This window comes from Diabrotica undecimpunctata, chromosome 1 (assembly GCF_040954645.1).
Source record: "Diabrotica undecimpunctata isolate CICGRU chromosome 1, icDiaUnde3, whole genome shotgun sequence".
NCBI lineage: Eukaryota > Metazoa > Arthropoda > Insecta > Coleoptera > Chrysomelidae > Diabrotica > Diabrotica undecimpunctata.
Window position 1 is genome coordinate 157,874,535 of NC_092803.1, and position 24,915 is coordinate 157,899,449.

The 24,915-nt window shown below is 33.3% G+C and overlaps 1 protein-coding gene across 1 annotated transcript; it reads right to left on the reverse strand.

Moving 5' to 3' along the window:
- Positions 1-10,010: 10,010 nt before the first annotated feature.
- On the reverse strand, positions 10,011-17,411 carry ND-39 (NADH:ubiquinone oxidoreductase subunit 39). The gene is made up of 6 exons (XM_072520315.1): positions 17,257-17,411; positions 16,945-17,144; positions 16,596-16,892; positions 15,217-15,350; positions 14,892-15,053; positions 10,011-10,553 (listed from the first exon to the last, which is right to left on the reverse strand). The coding sequence occupies exons 1-6, from the start codon at positions 17,291-17,293 to the stop codon at positions 10,187-10,189; spliced, it is 1,197 nt and encodes a 398-aa protein (XP_072376416.1). The 5' UTR covers positions 17,294-17,411; the 3' UTR covers positions 10,011-10,186.
- Between the last annotated feature and the right edge of the window lie 7,504 nt (positions 17,412-24,915).

Sequence of the window (24,915 nt, forward strand, 5' to 3'; positions counted from 1 at the left end):
GTCTGTCGTTTTATTTTGATATCACTATTATCATCAAAGTTATTCAATTCTGCTGGGTTGTAATGCTTTTTTGCCCACGTACAGAGTCGGAATGTTACGTTTTATCTAGTTTGTTGTATGGGATGGAAAGCTGGACATTAAAGATAGAACAAATAAAGAAGTTAGAAGCATTTGAGGTATAGTGCTATATACGGATGCTCAAAATACATACCGTGGATTCAAAGAGTTACTAATGCTGAGACGATTACAGAAAAAATGCGAAGTCATTAAGACAATTAAAGTGAGAAAACTAGTACTTTTAAACACCGGATCACCTACAAAGTTCACAAATAAGGGGAATAATTCAGTCGTGGATTTGACTTTTGCAACTCCAGATATAGCAATTAATTGTGCATGGGAAACTTTATCTGATGTACTGGGTTCAGACCATTTTCCAATTATTATAGAAATTAACAAAGGCATGGAAAGTAAATACATCCATACTACATTCAAAAACAAAATGGAATTTGAATAAACCAGAGAGTCTATATCAAGAGTTTGCGAATACATATTTCTCACACATTAAAAATAGCAGTACCGTGGAACATAATTATAATTGGTAAATAAGGCAGCCAGTGCCTCTATACCTATTTACCAACCCTTTAAACTGAACAAAAAACTCTGCTTCTACCATGGTGGGATCAAAGCTGCGGAGCGGCTATTAAAAAAAGAAAACAAATGCTCAACGCGTATAAGCAATATGGAAAATTATGTGAAATGTAAAAACGAAATTTCAAAAACAAAAAAATTTTAAAATTTAAAGCTAAACTACATTGGCAGCTCTGGTGCGAAAACTTAAATAGAAATACACCATTGACAAACATATGATACCTCACACATTTTCTCAAAACAAAGACAAAATTAAACCAACCATAAGATTTTTGGTCCGAGAGTCAAGCGAATAGACATTTCCTACATAAAATTGGCTGCTCGTTCTTCTGCCATACTCAGAATTTTCCTACATCTAACTGTTCGTGAGAAAAATTTCTACTTGGATGTGTGTATTCACTGAAAATTTCGTGAAAATTAAAAGTGAACATTTTGTTTGAAATTTAAATTATTTCGATCAACGGAAACTTGCTATTAAAAAAAAATAAACATGTGGCTGGAAATTATGCACCGTTTTGCCGGAAAATCGAAAAAACTATACACCATTGGATTTTTATCAAATTTCGTTAATCGGCCATGTTGGCGTCAATTTTGGTCCGAGAGTCAAGCGAATAGACATTTCCTACATAAAATTGGCCGCTCGTTCTTCTGCCATAGTCAGAATTTTCCTACACCTAACTGTTCGTGAGAAAAATTTCCACTTGGATGTATGTATTCGCTGAAAATTTCGAGAAAATTAAAAGTATATTTTATTTTAAATTTGAATTATTTCGATTAAGGGTGACTTGCTGATTAAAAAAATCTAAAAATGTGGCTATAAATTATGCACCGATTTGCCGGAAAATCGAAAAAACTGTAGACCATTGGATTTATATCAAATTTTGTTAATCGGCCATGTTGGCGTCAATTTTGGTCCGAGAGTCAAGCGAATAGACATTTCCTACATAAAATTTTCCGCTCGTTCTTTTGCCATACTCAGAATTTTCCTACATCTAACTGTTCGTGAGAGAAATTTCCACTTGGATGTATGTATTCGCTGAAAATTTCGAGAAAATTAAAAGTGTATATATTTTGTTTGAAATTTGAATTATTTCGAGTAAGGGTGACTTGCTGATAAAAAAAATCTAAATATGTCGCTAGAAATTATGCACCGTTTTGCCGGAAAACCGAAAAAACTAGACCATTGGATTTTTATCAAATTTCGTTATTCGGCCATGTTGGCGTCAATTTTGGTCCGATAGTCAAGCGAATAGACATTTCCTACATAAAGTTGGCCGCTCGTTCTTCTGCCATACACAGAATTTTCCTACACCTAAGGGTTCGTGAGAAAATTTTCCACTTGGATGTCTGTATTTGCTGAAAATTTCGAGAAAATTAAAAGTGTATATTTTGTTTGAAATTTGAATTATTTCGATTAAGGGTGACTTGCTGATTAAAAAAATCTAAACATGTGGCTAAAAATTATGCACCGTTTTGCCGGAAAATCGAAAACACTGTAGATTGTTTAATTCGATTTTTCGTCTTTTCCGGCAAACTGGGGTTAAGGGATCAGAAAACAACACATGTTTAAAATAAGCTGGACCAAGTGCATGTACCAAAACATTAAACAAAATTTCTTTTTTGTAAAATTTGGCAAAAATTTTTCAAGGGGCTAATTTAACCTAACCTAACCTAACCTAACCTTACCTAACCTAACCTAACCTTACCTAACCTAACCTAGGTTATCCTAGGTTAGGTTACCAATTTGACTGTCAATGACTCTCGCTCGAACCAATTTTGGTTTGAGAGTCAAGCAAATAGACAATTCCTACATAAAATTGGCCCCCTTGGATGTCTGTATTTGCTGAAAATTTCGTGAAAATTAAAAGTGTATATTTTGTTTAAAATTTGAATAATTTCGATTAAGGGTGACTTGCTGATTAAAAAAAATCTAAACACTTGGCAAGAAATTATGCACCGTTTTACCGGAAAATCAAAAAAACTGTAGACCATTGGATTTTTATCAAATTTCGTTAATCGGCCATGTTGGCGTCAATTTTGGTCTGAGAGTCAAGCGAATAGACATTTCCTACATAAAATTGGCCGCTCGTTCTTCTGCCATACTCAGAATTTTCCTACATCTAACTGTTTGTGAGAAAAATTTCTACTTGGATGTGTGTATTCGCTGAAAATTTCGAGAAAATTAAAAGTGTATATTTTGTTCGAAATTTAAATTATTTCGATTAAGGATGACTTGCTGATGAAAAAAATCTAAAAATGTGGCTAGAAATTATGCACCGTTTTGCCGGAAAATCGAAAAAACTGGAGACCATTGAATTTATATCAAATTTCGTTAATCGGCCATGTTGGCGTCAATTTTGGTCCGACAGTCAAGCGAATAGACATTTCCTACATAAAATTGGCCGCTCGTTCTTCTGCCATACTCAGAATTTTCCTACATCTAACTGTTTGTGAGAAAAATTTCTACTTGGATGTGTGTATTCGCTGAAAATTTCGAGAAAATTAAAAGTGTATATTTTGTTTGAAATTTGAATTATTTCGATTAAGAGTGACCTGCTGATTAAAAAAATCTAAACATGTGGCTAAAAATTACGCACCGTTTTACCGGAAAATCGAAAAAACTGTAGATTGTTTAATTCGATTTTTCGTCTTTTCCGGCAAACTGGGGTTAAGGGATCAGAAAAAAACACATGTTTGGTATAAGCTGGACCAAGTGCATGTACCAAAACATTAAACAAATTTTTTTTTTGTAAAATTTGGCAAAATTTTACAAATTGGATTTTTATCAAATTTGGTTAATCGGCTATATTGGCGTCAATTTTGGTCCGAGTGTCAAGCGAATAGACATTTCCTACATAAAATTGGTTGCTCGTTCTTCTGCCATACACAGAATCTTCCTACGTGTAACGGTTCGTGAGAAAAATTTCCACTTGGATGTATGTATTCGCTGAAAATTTCGAGAAAATTAAAAGTGTATATTTTGTTTGAAATTTGAATTATTTCGATTAAGGGTGACTTGCTGATTAAAAAAAATCTAAACATGTGGCTAAAAATTAGGCACCGTGTTGCCGGAAAATCGAAAAAATTGTAGATTTTTTAATTCGATTTTTCGTCTTTTCCGGCAAACTGGGGTTAAGGGATCAGAAAACAACAAATGTTTAAAATAAGCTGGACCAAGTGCATGTACCAAAACATTAAACAAAATTTCTTTTTTGTAAAATTTGGCAAAAAATTTTTCAAGGGGCTAATTTAACCTAACCTAACCTAACCTAACCTTACCTAACCTAACCTAACCTTACCTAACCTAACCTAGGTTATCCTAGGTTAGGTTACCAATTTGACTGTCAATGACTCTCGCTCGAACCAATTTTGGTTTGAGAGTCAAGCAAATAGACAATTCCTACATAAAATTGGCCCCCTTGGATGTCTGTATTTGCTGAAAATTTCGTGAAAATTAAAAGTGTATATTTTGTTTAAAATTTGAATAATTTCGATTAAGGGTGACTTGCTGATTAAAAAAAATCTAAACACTTGGCAAGAAATTATGCACCGTTTTACCGGAAAATCAAAAAAACTAGACCATTGGATTTTTATCAAATTTCGTTAATCGGCCATGTTGGCGTCAATTTTGGTCTGAGAGTCAAGCGAATAGACATTTCCTACATAAAATTGGCCGCCCTTTCTTCTGCCATCCTCAGAATTTTCCTACATCTAATTGTTCGTGAGAAAAATTTTCACTTGGATGTATGTATTCGCTGAAAATTTCGAGAAAATTAAAAGTGTATATTTTGTTCGAAATTTAAATTATTTCGATTAAGGATGACTTGATAATTACAAAAATCCAACGTGCCCAGAAATTGTTTAATTCGATTTTTCGTCTTTTCCGGCAAACTGGGGTTAAGGGATCAGAAAAAAACACATGTTTGGTATAAGCTGGACCAAGTGCGTGTAACAAAACATTAAACAATTTTTTTTTTTGTAAAATTTGGAAAAAAATTTCCAAGGGGGTACCCTTGGATTTTTATCAAATTTGGTTAATCGGCTATATTGGCGTCAATTTTGGTCCGAGTGTCAAGCGAATAGACATTTCCTACATAAAATTGGTTGCTCGTTCTTCTGCCATACACAGAATTTTCCTACATCTAACGGTTCGTGAGAAAAATTTCCACTTGGATGTCTGTATTTGCTGAAAATTTCGTGAAAATTAAAAGTGAATATTTTGTTTGAAATTTAAATTATTTCGATTAACGGAAACTTACTGTTTAAAAAAAGATAAACATGTGGCTAGAAATTATGCACCGTTTTACCGGAAAATCAAAAAAACTGTAGACCATTGGATTTTTATCAAATTTCGTTAATCGGCCATGTTGGCGTCAATTTTGGTCTGAGAGTCAAGCGAATAGACATTTCCTACATAAAATTGGCCGCCCTTTCTTCTGCCATCCTCAGAATTTTCCTACATCTAATTGTTCGTGAGAAAAATTTTCACTTGGATGTATGTATTCGCTGAAAATTTCGAGAAAATTAAAAGTGTATATTTTGTTCGAAATTTAAATTATTTCGATTAAGGATGACTTGATAATTACAAAAATCCAACGTGCCCAGAAATTGTTTAATTCGATTTTTCGTCTTTTCCGGCAAACTGGGGTTAAGGGATCAGAAAAAAACACATGTTTGGTATAAGCTGGACCAAGTGCGTGTAACAAAACATTAAACAATTTTTTTTTTTGTAAAATTTGGAAAAAAATTTCCAAGAGGGTACCCTTGGATTTTTATCAAATTTGGTTAATCGGCTATATTGGCGTCAATTTTGGTCCGAGTGTCAAGCGAATAGACATTTCCTACATAAAATTGGTTGCTCGTTCTTCTGCCATACACAGAATTTTCCTACATCTAACGGTTCGTGAGAAAAATTTCCACTTGGATGTCTGTATTTGCTGAAAATTTCGTGAAAATTAAAAGTGAATATTTTGTTTGAAATTTAAATTATTTCGATTAACGGAAACTTACTGTTTAAAAAAAGATAAACATGTGGCTAGAAATTATGCACCGTTTTTCCGGAAAATCGAAAAAACTGTAGACCATTGGATTTTTATTAAATTTCGTTAATCGGCCATGTTGGCGTCAATTTTGGTCCGACAGTCAAGCGAATAGACATTTCCTACATAAAATTGACCGCTCGTTCTTCTGCCATACTCAGAATTTTCCTACATCTAACTGTTCGTGAGAGAAATTTCCACTTGGATGTATGTATTCGCTGAAAATTTCGAGAAAATTAAAAGTGTATATTTTGTTTGAAATTTGAATTATTTCGATTAAGGGTGACTTGCTGATTAAAAAAATCTAGACATGTGGCTAGAAATTATGCACCGTTTTGCCGGAAAATCGAAAAAACTGTAGACCATTGGATTTATATCAAATTTCGTTAATCGGCCATGTTGGCGTCAATTTTGGTCCGAGAGTCAAGCGAACAGACATTTCCGACATAAAATTGGCCGCTCGTTCTTCTGCCATACTCAGAATTTTCCTACATCTAACTGTTCGTGAGAAAAATTTCCACTTGGATGTATGTATTCGCTGAAAATTTCGAGAAAATTAAAAGTGAATATTTTGTTTGAAATTTAAATTATTTCGATTAACGGAGACTTGCTGTTTAAAAAATGATAAAAATGTGACTAGAAATTAGGCACCGTTTTGGCGGAAAATCGAAAAAACTGGAGACCATTGGATTTTTATCAAATTTCGTTAATCGGCCATGTTGGCGTCAATTTTGGTCCGATAGTCAAGAGAATAGACATTTCCTACATAAAATTGGCCACTCGTTCTTCTGCCATACTCAGAATTTTCCTACATCTAACTGTTCGTGAGAAAAATTTCCACTTGGATGTATGTATTCGCTGAAAATTTCGAGAAAATTAAAAGTGTATATTTTGTTTGAAATTTGAATTATTTCGATTAAGGGTGACTTGCTGATTAAAAAAATCTAAACATGTGGCTAAAAATTAGGCACCGTGTTGCCGGAAAATCGAAAAAACTGTAGATTTTTTAATTCGATTTTTCGTCTTTTCCGGCAAACTGGGGTTAAGGGATCAGAAAACAACACATGTTTAAAATAAGCTGGACCAAGTGCATGTACCAAAACAATAAACAAAATTTCTTTTTTGTAAAATTTGGCAAAAATTTTTCAAGGGGCTAATTTAACCTAACCTAACCTAACCTAACCTTACCTAACCTAACCTAGGTTATCCTAGGTTAGGTTACCAATTTGACTGTCAATGACTCTCGCTCGAACCAATTTTGGTTTGAGAGTCAAGCAAATAGACAATTCCTACATAAAATTGGCCCCCTTGGATGTCTGTATTTGCTGAAAATTTCGTGAAAATTAAAAGTGTATATTTTGTTTAAAATTTGAATAATTTCGATTAAGGGTGACTTGCTGATTAAAAAAAATCTAAACACTTGGCAAGAAATTATGCACCGTTTTACCGGAAAATCGAAAAAACTGTAGACCATTGGATTTTTATCAAATTTCGTTAATCGGCCATGTTGGCGTCAATTTTGGTCTGAGAGTCAAGCGAATAGACATTTCCTACATAAAATTGGCCGCCCTTTCTTCTGCCATCCTCAGAATTTTCCTACATCTAATTGTTCGTGAGAAAAATTTTCACTTGGATGTATGTATTCGCTGAAAATTAAAAGTGAATATTTTGTTTGAAATTTAAATTATTTCGATTAACGGAGACTTGCTGTTTAAAAAATGATACAAATGTGACTAGAAATTAGGCACCGTTTTGGCGGAAAATCGAAAAAACTGGAGACCATTGGATTTTTATCAAATTTGGTTAATCGGCCATGTTGGCGTCAATTTTGGTCCGATAGTCAAGAGAATAGACATTTCCTACATAAAATTGGCCGCTCGTTCTTCTGCCATACTCAGAATTTTCCTACATCTAACTGTTCGTGAGAAAAATTTCCACTTGGATGTATGTATTCGCTGAAAATTTCGAGAAAATTAAAAGTGTATATTTTGTTTAAAATTTGAATTATTTCGATTAAGGGTGACTTGCTGATTAAAAGAATCTAAACATGTGGCTAAAAATTATGCACCGTTTTGCCGGAAAATCGAAAAAACTGTAGATTGTTTAATTCGATTTTTCGTCTTTTCCGGCAAACTGGGGTTAAGGGATCAGAAAAAAACACATGTTTGGTATAAGCTGGACCAAGTGCATGTACCAAAACATTAAACAATTTTTTTTTTTTTTTTGTAAAATTTGGCAAAAATTTTCCAAGGGGGTACCCTTGGATTTTTATCAAATTTGGTTAATCAGCTATATTGGCGTCAATTTTGGTCCGAGTGTCAAGCGAATAGACATTTCCTACAAAAAATTTGTTGCTCGTTCTTCTGCCATACACAGAATTCTTCTACATCTAACGGTTCGTGAGAAAAATTTCCACTTGGATGTCTGTATTTGCTGGAAATTTGGTGAAAATTAAAAGTGAATATTTTGTTTGAAATTTAAATTATTTCGATTAACGGAGACTTGCTGTTTAAAAAAAGATAAACATGTGACTAGAAATTAGGCACCGTTTTGCCGGAAAATCGAAAAAACTGTAGACCATTGGATTTTTATCAAATTTCGTTAATCGGCCATGTTGGCGTCAATTTTGGTCCGATAGTCAAGCGAATAGACATTTCCTACATAAAATTGGCCGCTCGTTCTTCTGCCATAGTCAGAATTTTCCTACATCTAACTGTTCGTGAGAAAAATTTCCACTTGGATGTATGTATTCGCTGAAAATTTCGAGAAAATTAAAAGTGTATATTATATATATATATATATATATATATATATATATATATATATATATATATATATATATATATATATATATATTAACTCCAAATTTTGAAATTTGTTTACATTTAAAATAATATACTTATTTATCATCTAGAAATAATAGAGAAATTAAACCTTTAAATGAAACACTTAACTATATTTTCATTTTTTGAGTTCATAATTATTTCTCGTTTTCTTGATAGAAGATATAATAAAAATTGGTACAACCTGAATCTGCTCCGTTTCTTTTCACTATTTAATCAGTCAACCCAATGAAACAATTGATCGACTCCATCCTATATCAATCCACCACACCATCATAGATAAGAGGGTTTAGGCACACCATAAAGAGATACGGCTACTGGACCAGGATTTGGAATAACTCCATACCAATATTATCTTGAGACATGTATTAGAAATATATCAGCATTCTAACCTCTCCAATAAGGGTCTAAAAATAAATATCTATCTGAAATATGGACAAGAAAAGGATTTTCTCAGCTTACCTCTACAGAGACCCACTTCGGAAACACGTCTTAACGGTTGGACGTTCTTAAGAGAAAAAGGGAGACGCTATCCTTAGCGCTGTGAATCTGGGCGTGAGTGACAAGTTAATGAACGTGCTCATCTACCGGATATATTTGGGAATTACAGAAGAATCCTTGAGTCGGCTACAAGTACTCGGCAGATAGATGGGGTTAATAGTTTTATTTAAAAAAAATAATCGAAATTATAATGATTTTTCTAAATCTTTTGAAATGGTTACAAATTTTGACCATATTTTAAGCACTGCAAGACACAGCATTCCATGAAATATAAATGTTATAGGTTTATTTTCAAAAAAGTTAACATTTATAAAAAACCGAAATTTTTGACTTATTTTGCAACTTCCTAAGCCACAAATAAGTATAAAAACATTTAGAAAACGCCATTTTAAAGGTTTTTATATGACTGATAAGTTTCTTCTCTTCTAAAATTGGTTTAAAATGCTTCACTTTTTGCTGATAGGCGAAAAAAGCTAAAATTTTCCGTTTTTCGACCTTAATTTGTTAATAACTAATTAAGTCCAAAAAATCGACTGCAGGAAACATATATGTTTTTGTTGTAGAGGTCTCTGTTTTCTCCTCTACAAATGATTTTTAATTTCAGCTCATGCACGCCTTTACTTTTCTATTTCTACTCCCTTTGTTTATTTCTCCATTTTCTTTAAACATGTTTTAAATCAAAATTTATGATTTCAAAACTAAATTCTTTCGTAATTTAATAATATGGCGCTTCTGCCACAATTTAAACTATTATTTTTGTAAATGTTTTTCTACGAGACTAAGAAATGTATAAAAAAACTAAAGAAATATATATATATATATATATATGCAAACAAATATACTGTTTATTAAGAATTTAACTGTAATTTACAAAATATGCCCAAAATTTAATCCGTTTTGTCATCTTCACGGCATTTACTTTTTTTAAATTCCAGCTTCACCCTAATGTTAGAATAATATTCATAAGTAAACACAAGAATTCAAATAGTACATTTTTATTGTGTATCCATGTTAGTTCTATATAATAATATATACATATATTGATTTAAGATTTCAATAATGAAATATTGACCTAAAATTTAAATTGCGAAAAAGGATCAACAATGCAGTACAATTATTTTTTATTAACTCATACATACAAAGATTTTTACACATTTAAACAAGAGCCTTTGGTGGAGCAGCTGGAGCGAAAGGTTCGTCAGGATCTTGTCCTCTATAAATACCCCATGTCCAAGGTTTGAACTCCCACGGCATTTGATTTTCTACAGTTGTTAAATGGACTCCTAGATCTTCCAAAGTTGGAATGTCACTTTTAACATCGTCCGTTAAGTGCTCCCTTTCTATTTTTTCCCAGTGTAAATGCCCAATTGGCCAATTCATTGAGAATTTCTGTGTTAAAGTAACACGAAGCTGGAAAAGTGGATCCCAACGCATGTCGTATCGTTTATAACCCCATTCGTCATCTTTGCGCATTATTCTGTGGAAGTAGTCGACCAATTCTGACAAAAGATATCGTTTAGGGCTAAAACAAAATAAGAAAGGTCCTGTAGTTAATTTTGTTGCAGATTGTAAAGGTATAGTTAAAAATAATGGACTTCATTCTTTTCATATATATCTTTAAGTAAACTTTAAACAGTTGAAGAAAAACAAATAAAGAGACAGTGGCAAGTACATCAATACAAGAAGAATATATAAACAGGCTGCCACACAGTTTCATTAAAAAGAAACTGTTAAGAGAAACAGCAATATTCACTTTTGATTTTTAATTTAAACTTAGATTAAAATATCCATCTATCTATTTAAAAGACTAAATTGTCCACTGCTGACCGTAGGTCTTATCAAGTTTTTCCCACTACTTTCTTTCTTGTGTCATTTTTACCCACTTTCCATAAATTATCTTTGTGTCGTCAGTCCATCTGCTGGGTGCATGCTTCTACTTCTGTACACTTCATGTCTCTGACGCCATTCCACTATCTTTCTTATCCACGGCTCATCCGTCATTATTTTCTTCTTCTTCCTATGCCGTCCCCATTAACGGAGGTTGGCGACCACATTTTTAAAAGCTTCTCTGTCTTTTGCAACGTGGAATAATTCGTCTACAGTCATGTTTGTCCAGTCTCTAATATTTCGCAGCCATGACTTCCTCTTTCTACCTATTCCCTTTTTGCCATCGACTCTACCCTGCATGATGACCTGCAGAAGACTATATTTATCATTTCTTAGTATGTGCCCAAGGTATGCAGTCTTGCGTACTTTGATTGTTCTCAACAATTTTTTTTTCTCGACCCATCCTTCTCAGCACTTCCTCATTGGTGACCCTGGCAGTCCATGGAATTCTCAACATTCTCCTGTATATCCAAAGTTCAAAGGCTTCAAGCTTCTTAACTACTTGCGCTTTTAATGTCCATATTTCTACGCCGTACAATAGTTGCGACCAGACGTAACATTCAACAAACCTCAGTCTCAGCGCAGTTTTCAGATTTTTGTCATTATCACACGTCATTATCTATCACTACCAATGTATCCGGCCCAATTTCGTTTTAGATGCAAAATAGCCTCAACGGCGTCTCGCACCCCTTGTATTTTTCCTGATTCCTTGATTTGGAATGTGGTCCTTTTGATTTATTCTCAGAACATTTCTTTTCATACATATGGGAGCATATGTACTTTAATGTGACCAATGCTGCAAGGTAAGACCTATGCTTCTTTGAATCTCATGTGTTTGATTGTCTCTTTCGATGCCTATGTGCCAAACATACTTATACCTAGTTACTTGAGTGGTGGTAATGTTATTATTTGTAGAGGAGCATTAGTCACTAGATTTGATCATAAACTGGGTTTTTAAAATATTTATTATCAAACCGACTTCTTTAAATAATTATTTTTCCAATTTTTTTAAGATATATTGTGCTACCTGCAGATCTGAAATCAATACAATATTGTCAGCAAAGCATAGGTGATTTAACAACTATTTATCAATGTTGATATCAGCTGATTTCCATTCTGTTATTAAGCATATCTTTCACGAGAGCCCTAAATATTTTTGGGGAGAGTGTATCACCCTCCCTTATCCCTTTGTCTATGTTTAATTTGTTTGTGTATTAGTTGTTTGGGATTTTAATGTTAGATGTTTTGTTCTTGTAAGTATATTTGATTGTTGTTAAGTGTGTATTTTCAATACCATAGAAGGGCTGCAAAACTTAATGAATAAAATAACGGAAACAAGTAGAACATATGAACTGGATATAAAAACCAGCAAAACCAAGCTAATGATCACCAGCAAGGAAAACATAACTGGAGCAAGTCTGTATGTGAACCAAATGAGAATTGAACGTGTATCACAGTACAATTACTTGGGAACTATAATCAATGAGTCATGGGACAATATCGAAGAGATTAAATGTCATATCCGAAAGGCATAAAGTGCATTCATGACTATGAGCTCTGTGTTCAATAGCCATGACTTCATCCTAGAAACAAAAATAAGGTTTTTTAATAAAAAAACTTAAATGTTACTTGTACTCAGTGCTTCTGTACGGAGTAGAAACGTGGATGTTGAAGGCGGAAACTCTATCAAAACTTCAGGCTTTTGAGCTATGGTTATACAGAAGGATCCTGAAGATACCATGGACAAAGTCACCAATGAAGAAGTACTGCGGAGGATGAACACACGGATTTGGTCAACATCGCGAAGGGCCGTAAGCTGCAGTACTTGAGACATATAATGAGAAATCAAGGCAGATACGAACTACTCTAATGCATTTTGCAAGGTAAAAAGAAACTAAAGGCAGAATTTACAAAACAGTCATCAGATCAATAATGACATACGCGGCAGAAACAGCAGAGATAAAAACACTTAAAAAAATTGATGGTAAGGCACTATGGGACAGAGCTAGAAGTACAGATATATGACATAGATACAAGGTGGAGAACATCAAAAACTGGGTAAGAAATAGAAGAGTAGAATGGAACGATCATATAAGCCGAATGACAACAAATAGAGTAATAAAGACGGCAAGAGACGGTTCCCCAATAGGAAGACGATCAGTAGGAAGACCACGCAAACGATGGAATGACAACTTACTGAAGACACATTGAAAAACAGAGTCATGTCTATATAAAAAGAAGAAGAAGAAGAAGTCTATATGTCTACTGCTATAACGTTATTTCTGTATTTCCTACGTCATCAGACGGTCCGGCAGATAAAGTCCCACACAGAAAGCCATCAAATTGTCCTGCTATTTCTCACTTCTCGACGGGTAAGCTTCAAAAAGCGCCATCTATTTTGATGGCCTTAAACGAAAACGATTTACTATATTTCCACTATAAAATTTTCCAGTTTGACTGTTAAATTACAAAACATGAGGAAAACACATTAAAAATACATAAACATATGTAGAAACCCTTAAATATCTTACATGAAAATTATGGTTAATTGTAATATTTTAATGACACTAGGTCGATGTTATAAGATTTAAAATAAAGAGAAACCCAATCTGAGCTCACCCAGGCCCTTTTTGTGTTGGGCTTTTTTCAAAGAATGTGTTCATGGTATGTGTACATTTTCTTTTGTTTTGCTTTCGAGTCAATGAAGACCTATTGAAGTCTATATGTCATCTTTCCTTCTTCCGAGTTTGGATTTGGCATTTTTTGTCTTGCAGGGCTCTGGAGATGTTGTTGTAGAAGTGTTCAACCTCATCGTCCAAGTGTTCAGTTGGTAAGTACATAGGCCTGGATAATTTTTAGAGGATATCTTTTATTCAGTTTGTAAATTAGATATATGATTTGTGTGGATAAACAAACCCTACTTCTCTAATAGATGTTTCATCTCATATGTAGTAACAGAGGTTTCTGGATTTTAAATTAGTTTAATAAGTGTCTGAAACTGTTTTCTTGTGGCATGTTTATGTTAAATATTGTGTCACATGGTATTCAACCACAATTGATTGTAATGAAAAATAAATTTTTAACTAATATTTGATGTTTCGACTTCCACTCCAAAAATATTATTTGAGAATTGTGTGAAAACAGTATCTATAACCACCAAAGTTGTTGAGGGGGTTATGAAATATCAAATATTAGTTAAAAATGTAATTGAATTACAATCAATTGTGGCTCAATCCCATATAAACTCAGTATTTAATATTAGTCGGTTTTCCTCTTTTCTTTGGATTTCGCTTAGACCTACTTAGGTCCCATTTATTTACTTAAATTCTTCTCCTAATTCTGCTTATCTTTACAGTACACTCATACTATATTAGAGCAATCCTGGTTGTGAATATGTGTTCCAAAATCACAATATCGATACAATAGATCTAACAATAGTAAACTAATTTATTCATGGTAATAGAAAAGTTTCTTGTGATAAACCCAAGTGTTTTGAAGCCTTCATGGAATTAAGTTAAGTCTTTTAAAGTAATCAAATGTAGACATTGATTATTTATTAAATAACTTGTTTTAAATATCTTCTTGTGAGCAGAACTAATAAAATAGCACATTTCATCATTTAAATTTAGATGATTCCTATTATCTCCACATATATCTACAGTATCATCCACAACCATTTAGATTTTTAAATCATTTATGAACCTAAAACGCTGACCATATAAGAAGCAATTTACATATCATTAACAAATATGTTTAAGTAAATAATAAATTAAATAAGTAATTGGTGACATGTATAGACATTCATCTTGCATTGTATGGAAATAAAGTTTGAGAAATACAGTCACCATGCATTGCATTAGTGCTTAAGTAATTACCTCAAAATAATGGATTAGTTTTAGCATTAAATAAAGAAACATCTGGTATTTAAACTGACATTAGTATTACAATATGTGAAGCAGTAAAATGTACTTACCCAACAGCTTGATATATTTTTCCAGCAGTATCAGGATCTTTTATAGCATTTATAATACCTGTGGTAACATCACTGACATACACAGGTTGCTTTATAGTTCTTTCACCTTTATACCACAGTGGGAAATAATTGGCAGATCTCCTCCATGGATGGGCATAATACCTGTTACCAAAGAGATGTGTTGTTGGTCAGAAACATAAGAATAACAAATGATTTTTTTTTAATTTTGAATAATCTAATAAGAAATTGGTGTTTTTGATTAAATATGCATTTTTGTGAAATTTTCAAATTATATTAGTATTTTTTTATTTTAATAAAAACTCACCTAACAAATCTATCCTCCTGTCCATATACATCAGATGGTCTGAAAATTGTAGCCTCTGGAAATTCTTCCAAAACCGCTTCTTCACCTCTAGCTTTGCTTCTAAGAAAATTGGACCCACCTTTTAGTATTCCTGCCTAAAAATATTATATATTGAAATATACTACAAGAAATTGTACTTAGCACAAAAAGATAAAGAGAAACAATTAAAAAATGAGAATTTCAATCTTGGGAAAAACATACAAAAGATACAAGGAAGAGTTTTAAATAAGCACAAAAACAATATAAAAAAATAAGATTCTGGTCAAACTTATAAAATAATTATATTGAGATGAGTACTTTTAGACAAGAAACAGCTAAAACCTAAACAACATGTTTTATTGGAGCACTATTTTAAACATTTACTAAAAATATACTAATTTGAATATGATTATGCCTAGCTACACAATTTATTACTAAAATAACCAAGAGAAGAAGTACCTACTTAATTAATGAGATATCAAATAAGACTTAAGGAAGATACTCTGTGGAAACATCAAATAAAAGGGAAAACTATAATTTCTATAAATGTTTTGACTGAAAACTGTTAAAATTTTGATAACAGATTTTGATCTTACAGCTCAAATGCCAAAGAACATTGTTTTCCCGTTTACATAAGTAGCATTATTTGTATAGTATTAGTCATATAACATTATAAAACATGCCACATTTTAAAACTATTTTACATTTAAAAAAGTACTGTACCTATTGAAAAAAAAATAGTATGTTATGTGATGTAATCATGTTTTGGATACACAAATATTCTACATTCAATAGCCAAAAGTTAGCAGTCTGAATAGACAGCAGGTATTTAAAATGTAGATATACCAATGAATGCTACAAATACTTTGGACAGTCCACACTACCAACTAGAAAACTTTGCATTAAGTGAGTAGAGAACTAGAGCTGGTCAAACTCATTAAAAAGAAGACAACTCCATAGCTTAGTCATGTATTGACATATAATAGATACCACTTCTCTCAGCTCATAATAGAAGGTATGATAAGGTAGATGTGGACATAGATAGTGCTCCTGACATAAAAATATAACAGGTTGGAAATGCCTGAGCTCAAACAATTTGGTGAAGAAGATCCAAGAGAAAGGAAAATTTTTCAAAATTGTTGACAAATTTTGATAGTAGAAGGCACTTGAAGACAAACTAATTTCAATATTTTATCCAGGTATATGCATTTGTAAGTATAGAACTGAAATTAAATTATTATTTAACAATTTCCGGACAAACCTGCACAAGCATAACAATAAAAAAAAACAAAAATGGCTAGCAAAATAAAAAAAAGAACAATTTTATACAACAAAATAGACATAGCCTTAAAAATATCTACCTGTTGGGGGTTTTCATCGGCATTTAAAGATGAGAGGTGAATAAATCTCTCAACTCCAGCCTGTTTTGCCAAACGTGCTAGCCGTCTTGCACCATCTACATGCACATCATCAAACTTAAAATTTCTCGTTTCCCAGTCTCTTCCTACTAGGTTAACAACAACATTTGAGTACTTGATACATTTAGCAATAGACTCTTCATCTCTTAAGTGGTATGGATGAAAGTAAACCTGACCCAAGTCTCCTACCAGTTTCAATCTGAAAGGCTCATAGTTGTCTCCTCTATATGGGATAATGATCTAAAACACTTGTATTAGCAATATTATTAGGTTATTTATTAGGGTTACGTACTTGTGAACCTATTTTTCCTAGCCTATTGCAGACATATCTACCAAGGAAACCAGTGGCTCCAAAAACTGTAGCTACAATGCCATTGAAACTGGATCTTCCTCCAGTACCTCGTTTTAAGCTGGCTAAATTGTAGACTCTATCTTCGGTGCTATAGTTATTTGAGCGGATATAAGCGACCGCAACTAATCCAGGCTGTTTTTCTAAAAAGATTTACAGGTTAGGTTATGTAATAAATTTAATATGATAGAAATTATTATATGTTTTATGATATAATGAAAGTTTATTAATAATTATATTATTCTTAATTCTTACTGATTAATTTTGATCCAGTTAAAATAACTACAGCCATCCTTTCACTATATTAAATAATCAAATGTTGACATTTAAGTGGATCAAAATCGCTATAGATTTGACATATAGAACAATGACAACTGACACTGACAATAAACTACTGTGAATTGGCAACCCACTGAATTAAGCAATTGTATAAAAAGTTGTATAGATATTAGTATGTAAATGTACTTCAAAGGTTGAATAATTATGTTTTATAATAATTATTAACAAGATTTTAAAATGTATCGGTATGTTATGTATATATATTTTAAAATAAATATAAATTCGTAGTTTTAAGATAACCAAAAATTTATAACACTTTGGTATTATCTTATTATTAATTTATAATAATTATGGCATGACACCCATATTTTTCCTATGTTCACTCTTTCAATTACGAATAAGAAAACAAAGTGGAATATAGGATGTTGTCAAAAAATAATAATTGTACAGTATATTGAATATTACCAGTATTTGTATTAATATTAATATTCAAGTACTTAATTATGGTTTAATTACTGTAAACTTGCGTGGTTATAATACTAAAATATTAACTAGTTCAAACGTATTGAGAAGTTTTAGGGAAATAATGAAAGTTTTTTAGTTTGAGAAAAGATCTTCACGAAATGTGAGCACGTCCCTTAAACGTCGGTTTTAGCACATAGGAGATACTTTGGACGTCCCAGTTTGGTCCAAATGTCGCGGTGCCAAACGTCCAACAAACGTTCCATATAAACATTTTGGGATGTTGCTAAGAACTCTATTTTAACGCTAAGATTATACATTGGATGTGCCATCGTACGTACATATACATACCATATCGTACAAAGTACTAAAACTTCATCCTGTTCCTATAAAGTATGTATTTCGAAAAATAAAAAATTAAATGTTTAATGGAACTTATATATTACATTAATTTTCTCTAATATACCTACTCTACATTTTTCTGAACCATTCTCTGTTGAAAGAGGTTAGAAACAAAATAGAAATTTCGTTGTAGTAAACTGACGGGTGTTCTCCATAATGTTTAACACTTTGCTAAATTTTAGGTAGAAAAAATATATATTTATATATATAAATATATATATATATATATATATATATATATATATATATACCTATATATATATATATATATATATATATATATATATATATATATATATATATATATATATATATATATATATATATATATATATATGTGACATTAACACGTTCATAGTTTTGCATATTTTTTGTTGGTGAAGAAGAAAAAAAAGGTGCGATCGATAATTTAAACAATTTAGGAGGCTAATATTGAAAAAGAAACAGGCTTTAAAGCGTACATACAAGAAGCAAGAAGAAGAAGAAGCATATTTTGTTACATTCTTTTAATAAATAGTGTTCTTACATAATGTTATTTACCGTAAATTTCTTTCACCTACTTGTTTAATGATTTTTTTCCGAAACAAATACTACCGTGCTATAGATCATTTACATTCAAAGTAGGTAGATATACAAGGAACTAAAATATCACTTTTAATTTTTGTTAAAAAATACTTCGGAGTAAACTAGAACGTTTTGTCAATTTAAATAGTGGTGGTTAGATTGACCATACGTCTGTCGAGTATACTGTTGTGAATTTATTAAAAGGTTCAATATTTATAACACTTACGGATTTAACTTATTTTTTATTTATATTAACTTATCTGACAATAATTTATATATATCCGTACGTAACAATTAAATTCGCGAGCGCGTCTTCAGAATTAACTGTCCCTTCCAAATAAAATGTCCTGTTAATATATGCCATTGTCGTTACGCTAGAACCATCGACAGCCTTCTCGATTAGCGGCGAAATTATAACGGCAAAGGCAAACGGGTATTCTCGCATCGGTTCGACCTTTTTCTGGAAGGTCGTTCAGGTAAATAGAAGCCTCTCGTAAAATCTAAAACATAAGCATGCGAATAAAAACATGTTTACAGGTTAAAACTATGACTCATATTTTTACGTAACATTGCCCCCCTCTCAAAAGATGGTTCCTCCTGGAACCTTGTCGGGACTAGAACTGGAACGGTATGCTGGTATCGGCAACTGGACCCTCTTATACAACTTCCAGTTGTATAAAAATGACAAGGGACGGTTTTCTCTCCGCACCAGTAACTATGCGGATTGCAACAGACTAACACCTGGACTTCGGTGTCTTTAAAGATCTCCTCCACCATATTTCGGATAACCCTCCAATCTAATTGGCGGCACTCCAACTTTGGCATGGCTAACTTTTGCACGTCGGACTCTAGTACGTGCTCTCTCAATTGAAGTAAGGCTTCCCATACATCTCGGTAGGTAGGTTGGTCACGGGCAGTGTCTTTTGTTACCAGGTAGAAAAGGTAACGTGATACCTCTTGGAGTTTCAAGGTTTTACCGGGAGCTGGCACCTGGCATTGAAGTTCTGCAACTCTACCAAACTTCCTTCGAAAGACGGATGCCAACCCTGGTGCGTCTTTGATACTGGCCGGGATGGTAAGGGCCAGCGAGTAGTCATCGGGGAGCGCGAGTAGATCTTGCTTTTCTTCAGTGGTAACACCATGTCTTGCTTTACCGGTACCTCCATAGGCACCCATGAATTCCTCAAACGTGAGGTCAGACACGTCTTGGACTTGGTTTACTTCCACTTCTTCATCTACGTCGTGGTCACCTTCGAAAGACGCCAGCCGGTTATGGTGTACTATCATCGGCTTTCCCCTCGGAATCTTGCTTATTCGGTAGATGACATCGTTGATCTTCTCCATGATGAGGTATGGACCTTCCCAAAACTGCTGCAATTTGGGAGAACAACCTTTTCGCTTCTTGGGATTATACAGCCAGACTTTGTCGTTCTTCTTAAAGCAACCCTTTTCGGCTTGTGTATCGTACCGTTTCTTCATTCGGTCGCTAGCGATCTGAAGGTGGGAACGGACCAACTCATGTACATCGTCCATTTTTCTTCGTAATCCGATCACATAATCTTCACCTGCTACATCTTCTCCAGGTCGACACCCAAACTCTAGATCACAAGGTAGTCGCATTTCGCGTCCGAATAGGACTTTGGCTGGTGTCTGGCCTGTTGATTCGTTAACAGCAGATCTGTAGGCCATTGTGAAGAACGGAAGGTATTGGTCCCAGTCTCGCTGATGATCGGACACCATCTTTGTCAAATACTTGCCAACTGTTCTATTCATCCGTTCTACCATACCATCCGATTGCGGATGATACGCGGTAGTTCTTGTTTTCTTCATGCCTAGTCTATCACATATTCCTTGGAATAGATCGCTTTCGAAGTTCCTGCCTTGGTCACTATGGATCTCCAAAGGCACTCCAAATCGACTGATATATTCTTGGATCAACTTATCTGCAACGGTGGCGGCCTTCTGGTCTGGAAGTGCGTAAATCTCGACCCACTTAGTGAAGTAATCCATTACTACCAGCATGTACTTGCCTATTCTTTCAAACGGGCTTCCAACATTATATTGTCTCATAGGAGCTCTCCTTTTTCGGTAAGGCCCGTTACTCGTGGCACAAATAGTACATTTCTTACACCAGTCTTTTACATCGTCGGAACTGTTCATCCAATAAAACCGTTCCCGAATTCGCTGAAGGGTTTTCCTTACACCAAAATGCCCTCCCGATGGACTGTCGTGTAACTGACGAAGTACTTCGGCTATTCTGCTCTTTGGGATCACCAACTGTCTTCTTTTCTCTGAACCGTCATCATTTTCCAGGACTCGTTTGAGCAAGCCATCTTCGATGATAAATGAGTCCCACTGGGCCCAATACGTCTTAACTACTGAGCATAGGTTTGATATTTCCTGCCAAGGTGGTCGACGGTTTTCCTCTTTCCATTTTCGGATTTTCTGTATAACTGGATCTCTCTCCTGTTCTTCCCTTATCTTAGTAGGCGTCCAGTCGTCGTTGACAATCGTCGTTCTTAGAACTGCTGCTTCCTTGGATTCCGTTTTGTTGCAGTGGGAACACTCTGCTGGGCATGGCCTTCTGGAAAGAGAATCAGCGTTTCTATGGCTAACTCCGGCCCGGTGCTCAATTTTAAAATCGTATTCTTGGAGTCGTTCGATCCACCTGGCTATCTGACCCTCTGGATTCTTAAACTGCATCAACCACTTAAGGGCGGCATGGTCGGTTCGGATTAGAAACTTTCTGCCATAGAGGTATTGATAGAAGTGCTCTACTGATTTCACTACTGCCAGAAGTTCTCTTCTCGTGACGCAATAATTCCGTTCTGGTTTTCAAAGAACTTTACTAAAATATCCGAGGACTCGTTCCTGTCCTCCTTGAATCTAAGACAGCACTCCTCCAATTCCCACATTACTTGCATCCGTATCTAAGATGAACTCTCCTTCTGGCAGTGGATACCCTAAAATTGGTGCTGTTATTAGATGTTTTTTTAAGGTCTCAAAGGCATTTTGGCAGTCTGTATCCCAGCGGTATTCTCTTGCTTCCTCTGTGAGTCGCGTTAATGGCTTAGCGATATCTGCAAACTTCTTAATAAACCTCCGGTAGTAAGTACATAGTCCAAGAAAACTTCTCACTTGATGTTTGTCAGTTGGTTTTGGCCATTCCTTAATGGAATCAATTTTTCCCTTATCCACGGCCACTCCTTCTTTACTGACTATATGACCCAGATAATTGACTTTACCTTGAAATAGCTGGCACTTCTTGGGGTTTAGCATCAATTGGGCAGCTTTAAGTCGATTAAAAACGTTTTCTAAATTCCTCAAATGATCTTCGAATGTCTCCCCCAAGACGATTATGTCATCTAAATAAACCAGGCATGTTTTCCAAGATAACCCTCTCAACACATTTTCCATAAGCCTCTCAAATGTCGCAGGAGCATTACAGAGTCCAAATGGCATAACGTTGAATTGCCACAATCCAGATCCTGTGGTGAAGGCTGTCTTTTCTTTATCTACTGGGTCCATTTCTACCTGCCAGTATCCAGACTTCAAATCCAAAGTAGAAAACAATTTACTTCCAGCCAATGTGTCCAATGTGTCATCGATCCGAGGCAGAGGATAACTATCTTTCTTGGTAACGTTGTTCAGCAAACGGTAATCCACACAGAACCTCGTCGTATAAATATTTATTAAAAGGTTCAATATTTATAACACTTACGGATTTAATTTATTTTTTATTTATATTAACTTATCTGACAATAATTTATATATATCCGTACGTAACAATTAAATTCGCGAGCGCGTCTTCAGAATTAACTGTCCCTTCCAAATAAAATGTCCTGTTAATATATGCCATTGCCGTTACGCTAGAACTATCGACAGCCTTCTCGATTAGCGGCGAAATTATAACGGCAAAGGCAAACGGGTATTCTCGCATCGGTTCGACCTTTTTCTGGAAGGTCGTTTAGGTAAATAGAAGCCTCTCGTAAAATCTAAAACATAAGCATGTGAATAAAAACATGTTTACAGGTTAAAACTATGACTCATATTTTTACGTAACAATACTGTTTTTGAGACGTCTGCGATCCCGGGTTAAAGTCAGGGTTTTGGTAAATATATATAACTTTTCTTTTTCAAATGAAAATACTTGTACTAAAAATAAAATATGTATGGGAAATATTTTAATTTGTTTATGTACGGTTTCCATCCATTTCTAAACTTTTTATCAAACATAATTAAATTACAATCGGCATTCCTAATGATCATTAGGCTAATTTGTTTAGTGTGTTTAGGATCTTTGTAAGCGGTTATATTATATTTTACCTCTCAAGCACAACATTTAGAAAGTTTCTGTCATATTCTATCTATCGAAACTCAGTAGATTGTAATTCAAACGTTTAGTTTTAAGTGACCATCATGCCTAGACGTAAGTTAGATAATGATAAATTAATTGCAAATGTGCATAAATACTTTACCATGGAAAGAGACAATGGTGGACCTTTAACGTCATTATTATGTATAAACATGGACGTATAAACACAGATGGACTCAGTTATTTACATAAAAATGTGAAGCCAAAATTATTTGACTAGGTTACATTCTCAGCACCTTCAAATGTTGTCACGTTTTTTTATTAAAATATCTTATTCACGTATCGCTGAAAATATTACTATATTTATTTTATACTCTACAGGTACTATCAAACCAAAATAATAATTTATTACTTATATTAATATATTTAATTGTAATTAAAACATCAAGTGTGCACATAGTGTGCATATCATTTAATAATAAACAGATATCAACCAATTATTTTATATGTAGAAGCACTGAAAACTATTTATTAATGGCAACGGTGTTTACATTTCTCTGTCTTATGGCTCTACGTTCATGTTTGTTTACTTTTTACCCAAGATGAGGAAAAGTTGTTTTTCGATATTTTGGCTGTATTTTAAGTGATATTTGTAAATAGTGAAATAAACATATTATAATAATGGTGCTACAGTATTGCATTTGCAAAAAAACGAAATATTTACATCCCAATGTCTCATTTAATTTGTAAGTACTGTTTGTTTACATTATTAAGATGAGGAACTGAGGAAGCCTGTTTGTTTACATTTTAAAATATGTCTTTCATAGGCGTACCATTGGGTTTTTTCATATTCATTAATGTATTGAACAAGATATTAGTTCATGAAATTAGTATAGACATTTTTAAATTGTAAGTAGACATCATCTAATTAAAAAGATCTGTTTAGTAGCTTTTTAATTTAATATTTCCCATGAATTCAAATAAATTAGTGAAATGAATAAAACTCATTTATTATAAACTTCTCCAAATAATACTCCAAACTTCAACAGAGAAAACAGTATAAAAACCTTTCAAAAGCATCATTTTTGGTTATTAAAACTTGTAAGGAAGCTGAAAAATATTTCAGATTTTTTAATAAAACTATAAATATCTACAACAGACGAGAGTTAAAAACCTTATGAATATTTTGATTAATAAGACCATACAAAATGTCCCAAAAACCATTTTATGAGCATTTTGGTGACGATATGTATGATGAAGATGCAATCGATAGTTACTCTATGTAACTTATAAAATTGGTTCTTGAGAAATATTTTAAAATTGGAATTCATCATGAAACGAGGACTACTTTAGATGCTAACACCGTGCGCATAAGAAGCGTTCTTACTAAGACTGTTTTATTTCGCAATCAATAAAAATTTATTTCTGTACCAACGTCTTCTATTATGTCTATTTACCATTTTTACTTTAATATTTCTGTTCGCTTAATAGCTTTCCAATAATTTATACATTTTCACGCCTACTTTTTAATAAGTAGGTATATTTGCAAATAATTTTATGTCAAATGCCAGCTTTGAAATGATCAATAAATATTTTTGTAGCAGAAACCCTTACTACGAGGAATCTATTCATATTTTATTAAAACAAATTTGTCACAATTTTAAAAAATATGTTTTAATACAATTATCAATAAATATAGGTATGTACTTAAATTTGACAAATGTATATTTTTTAATTTTAAGTTTTTTTATCGTAGGATTATTTGATACCTATTAAAAATTTACTTGAGCTCAACTATATTTTATTGTAATAATTTTAAAGCAAATAAAATTGTATTTTATTTTTTCTATAAAAACGTGTTTTTATACATTATTACTACTTCCAATTATTAA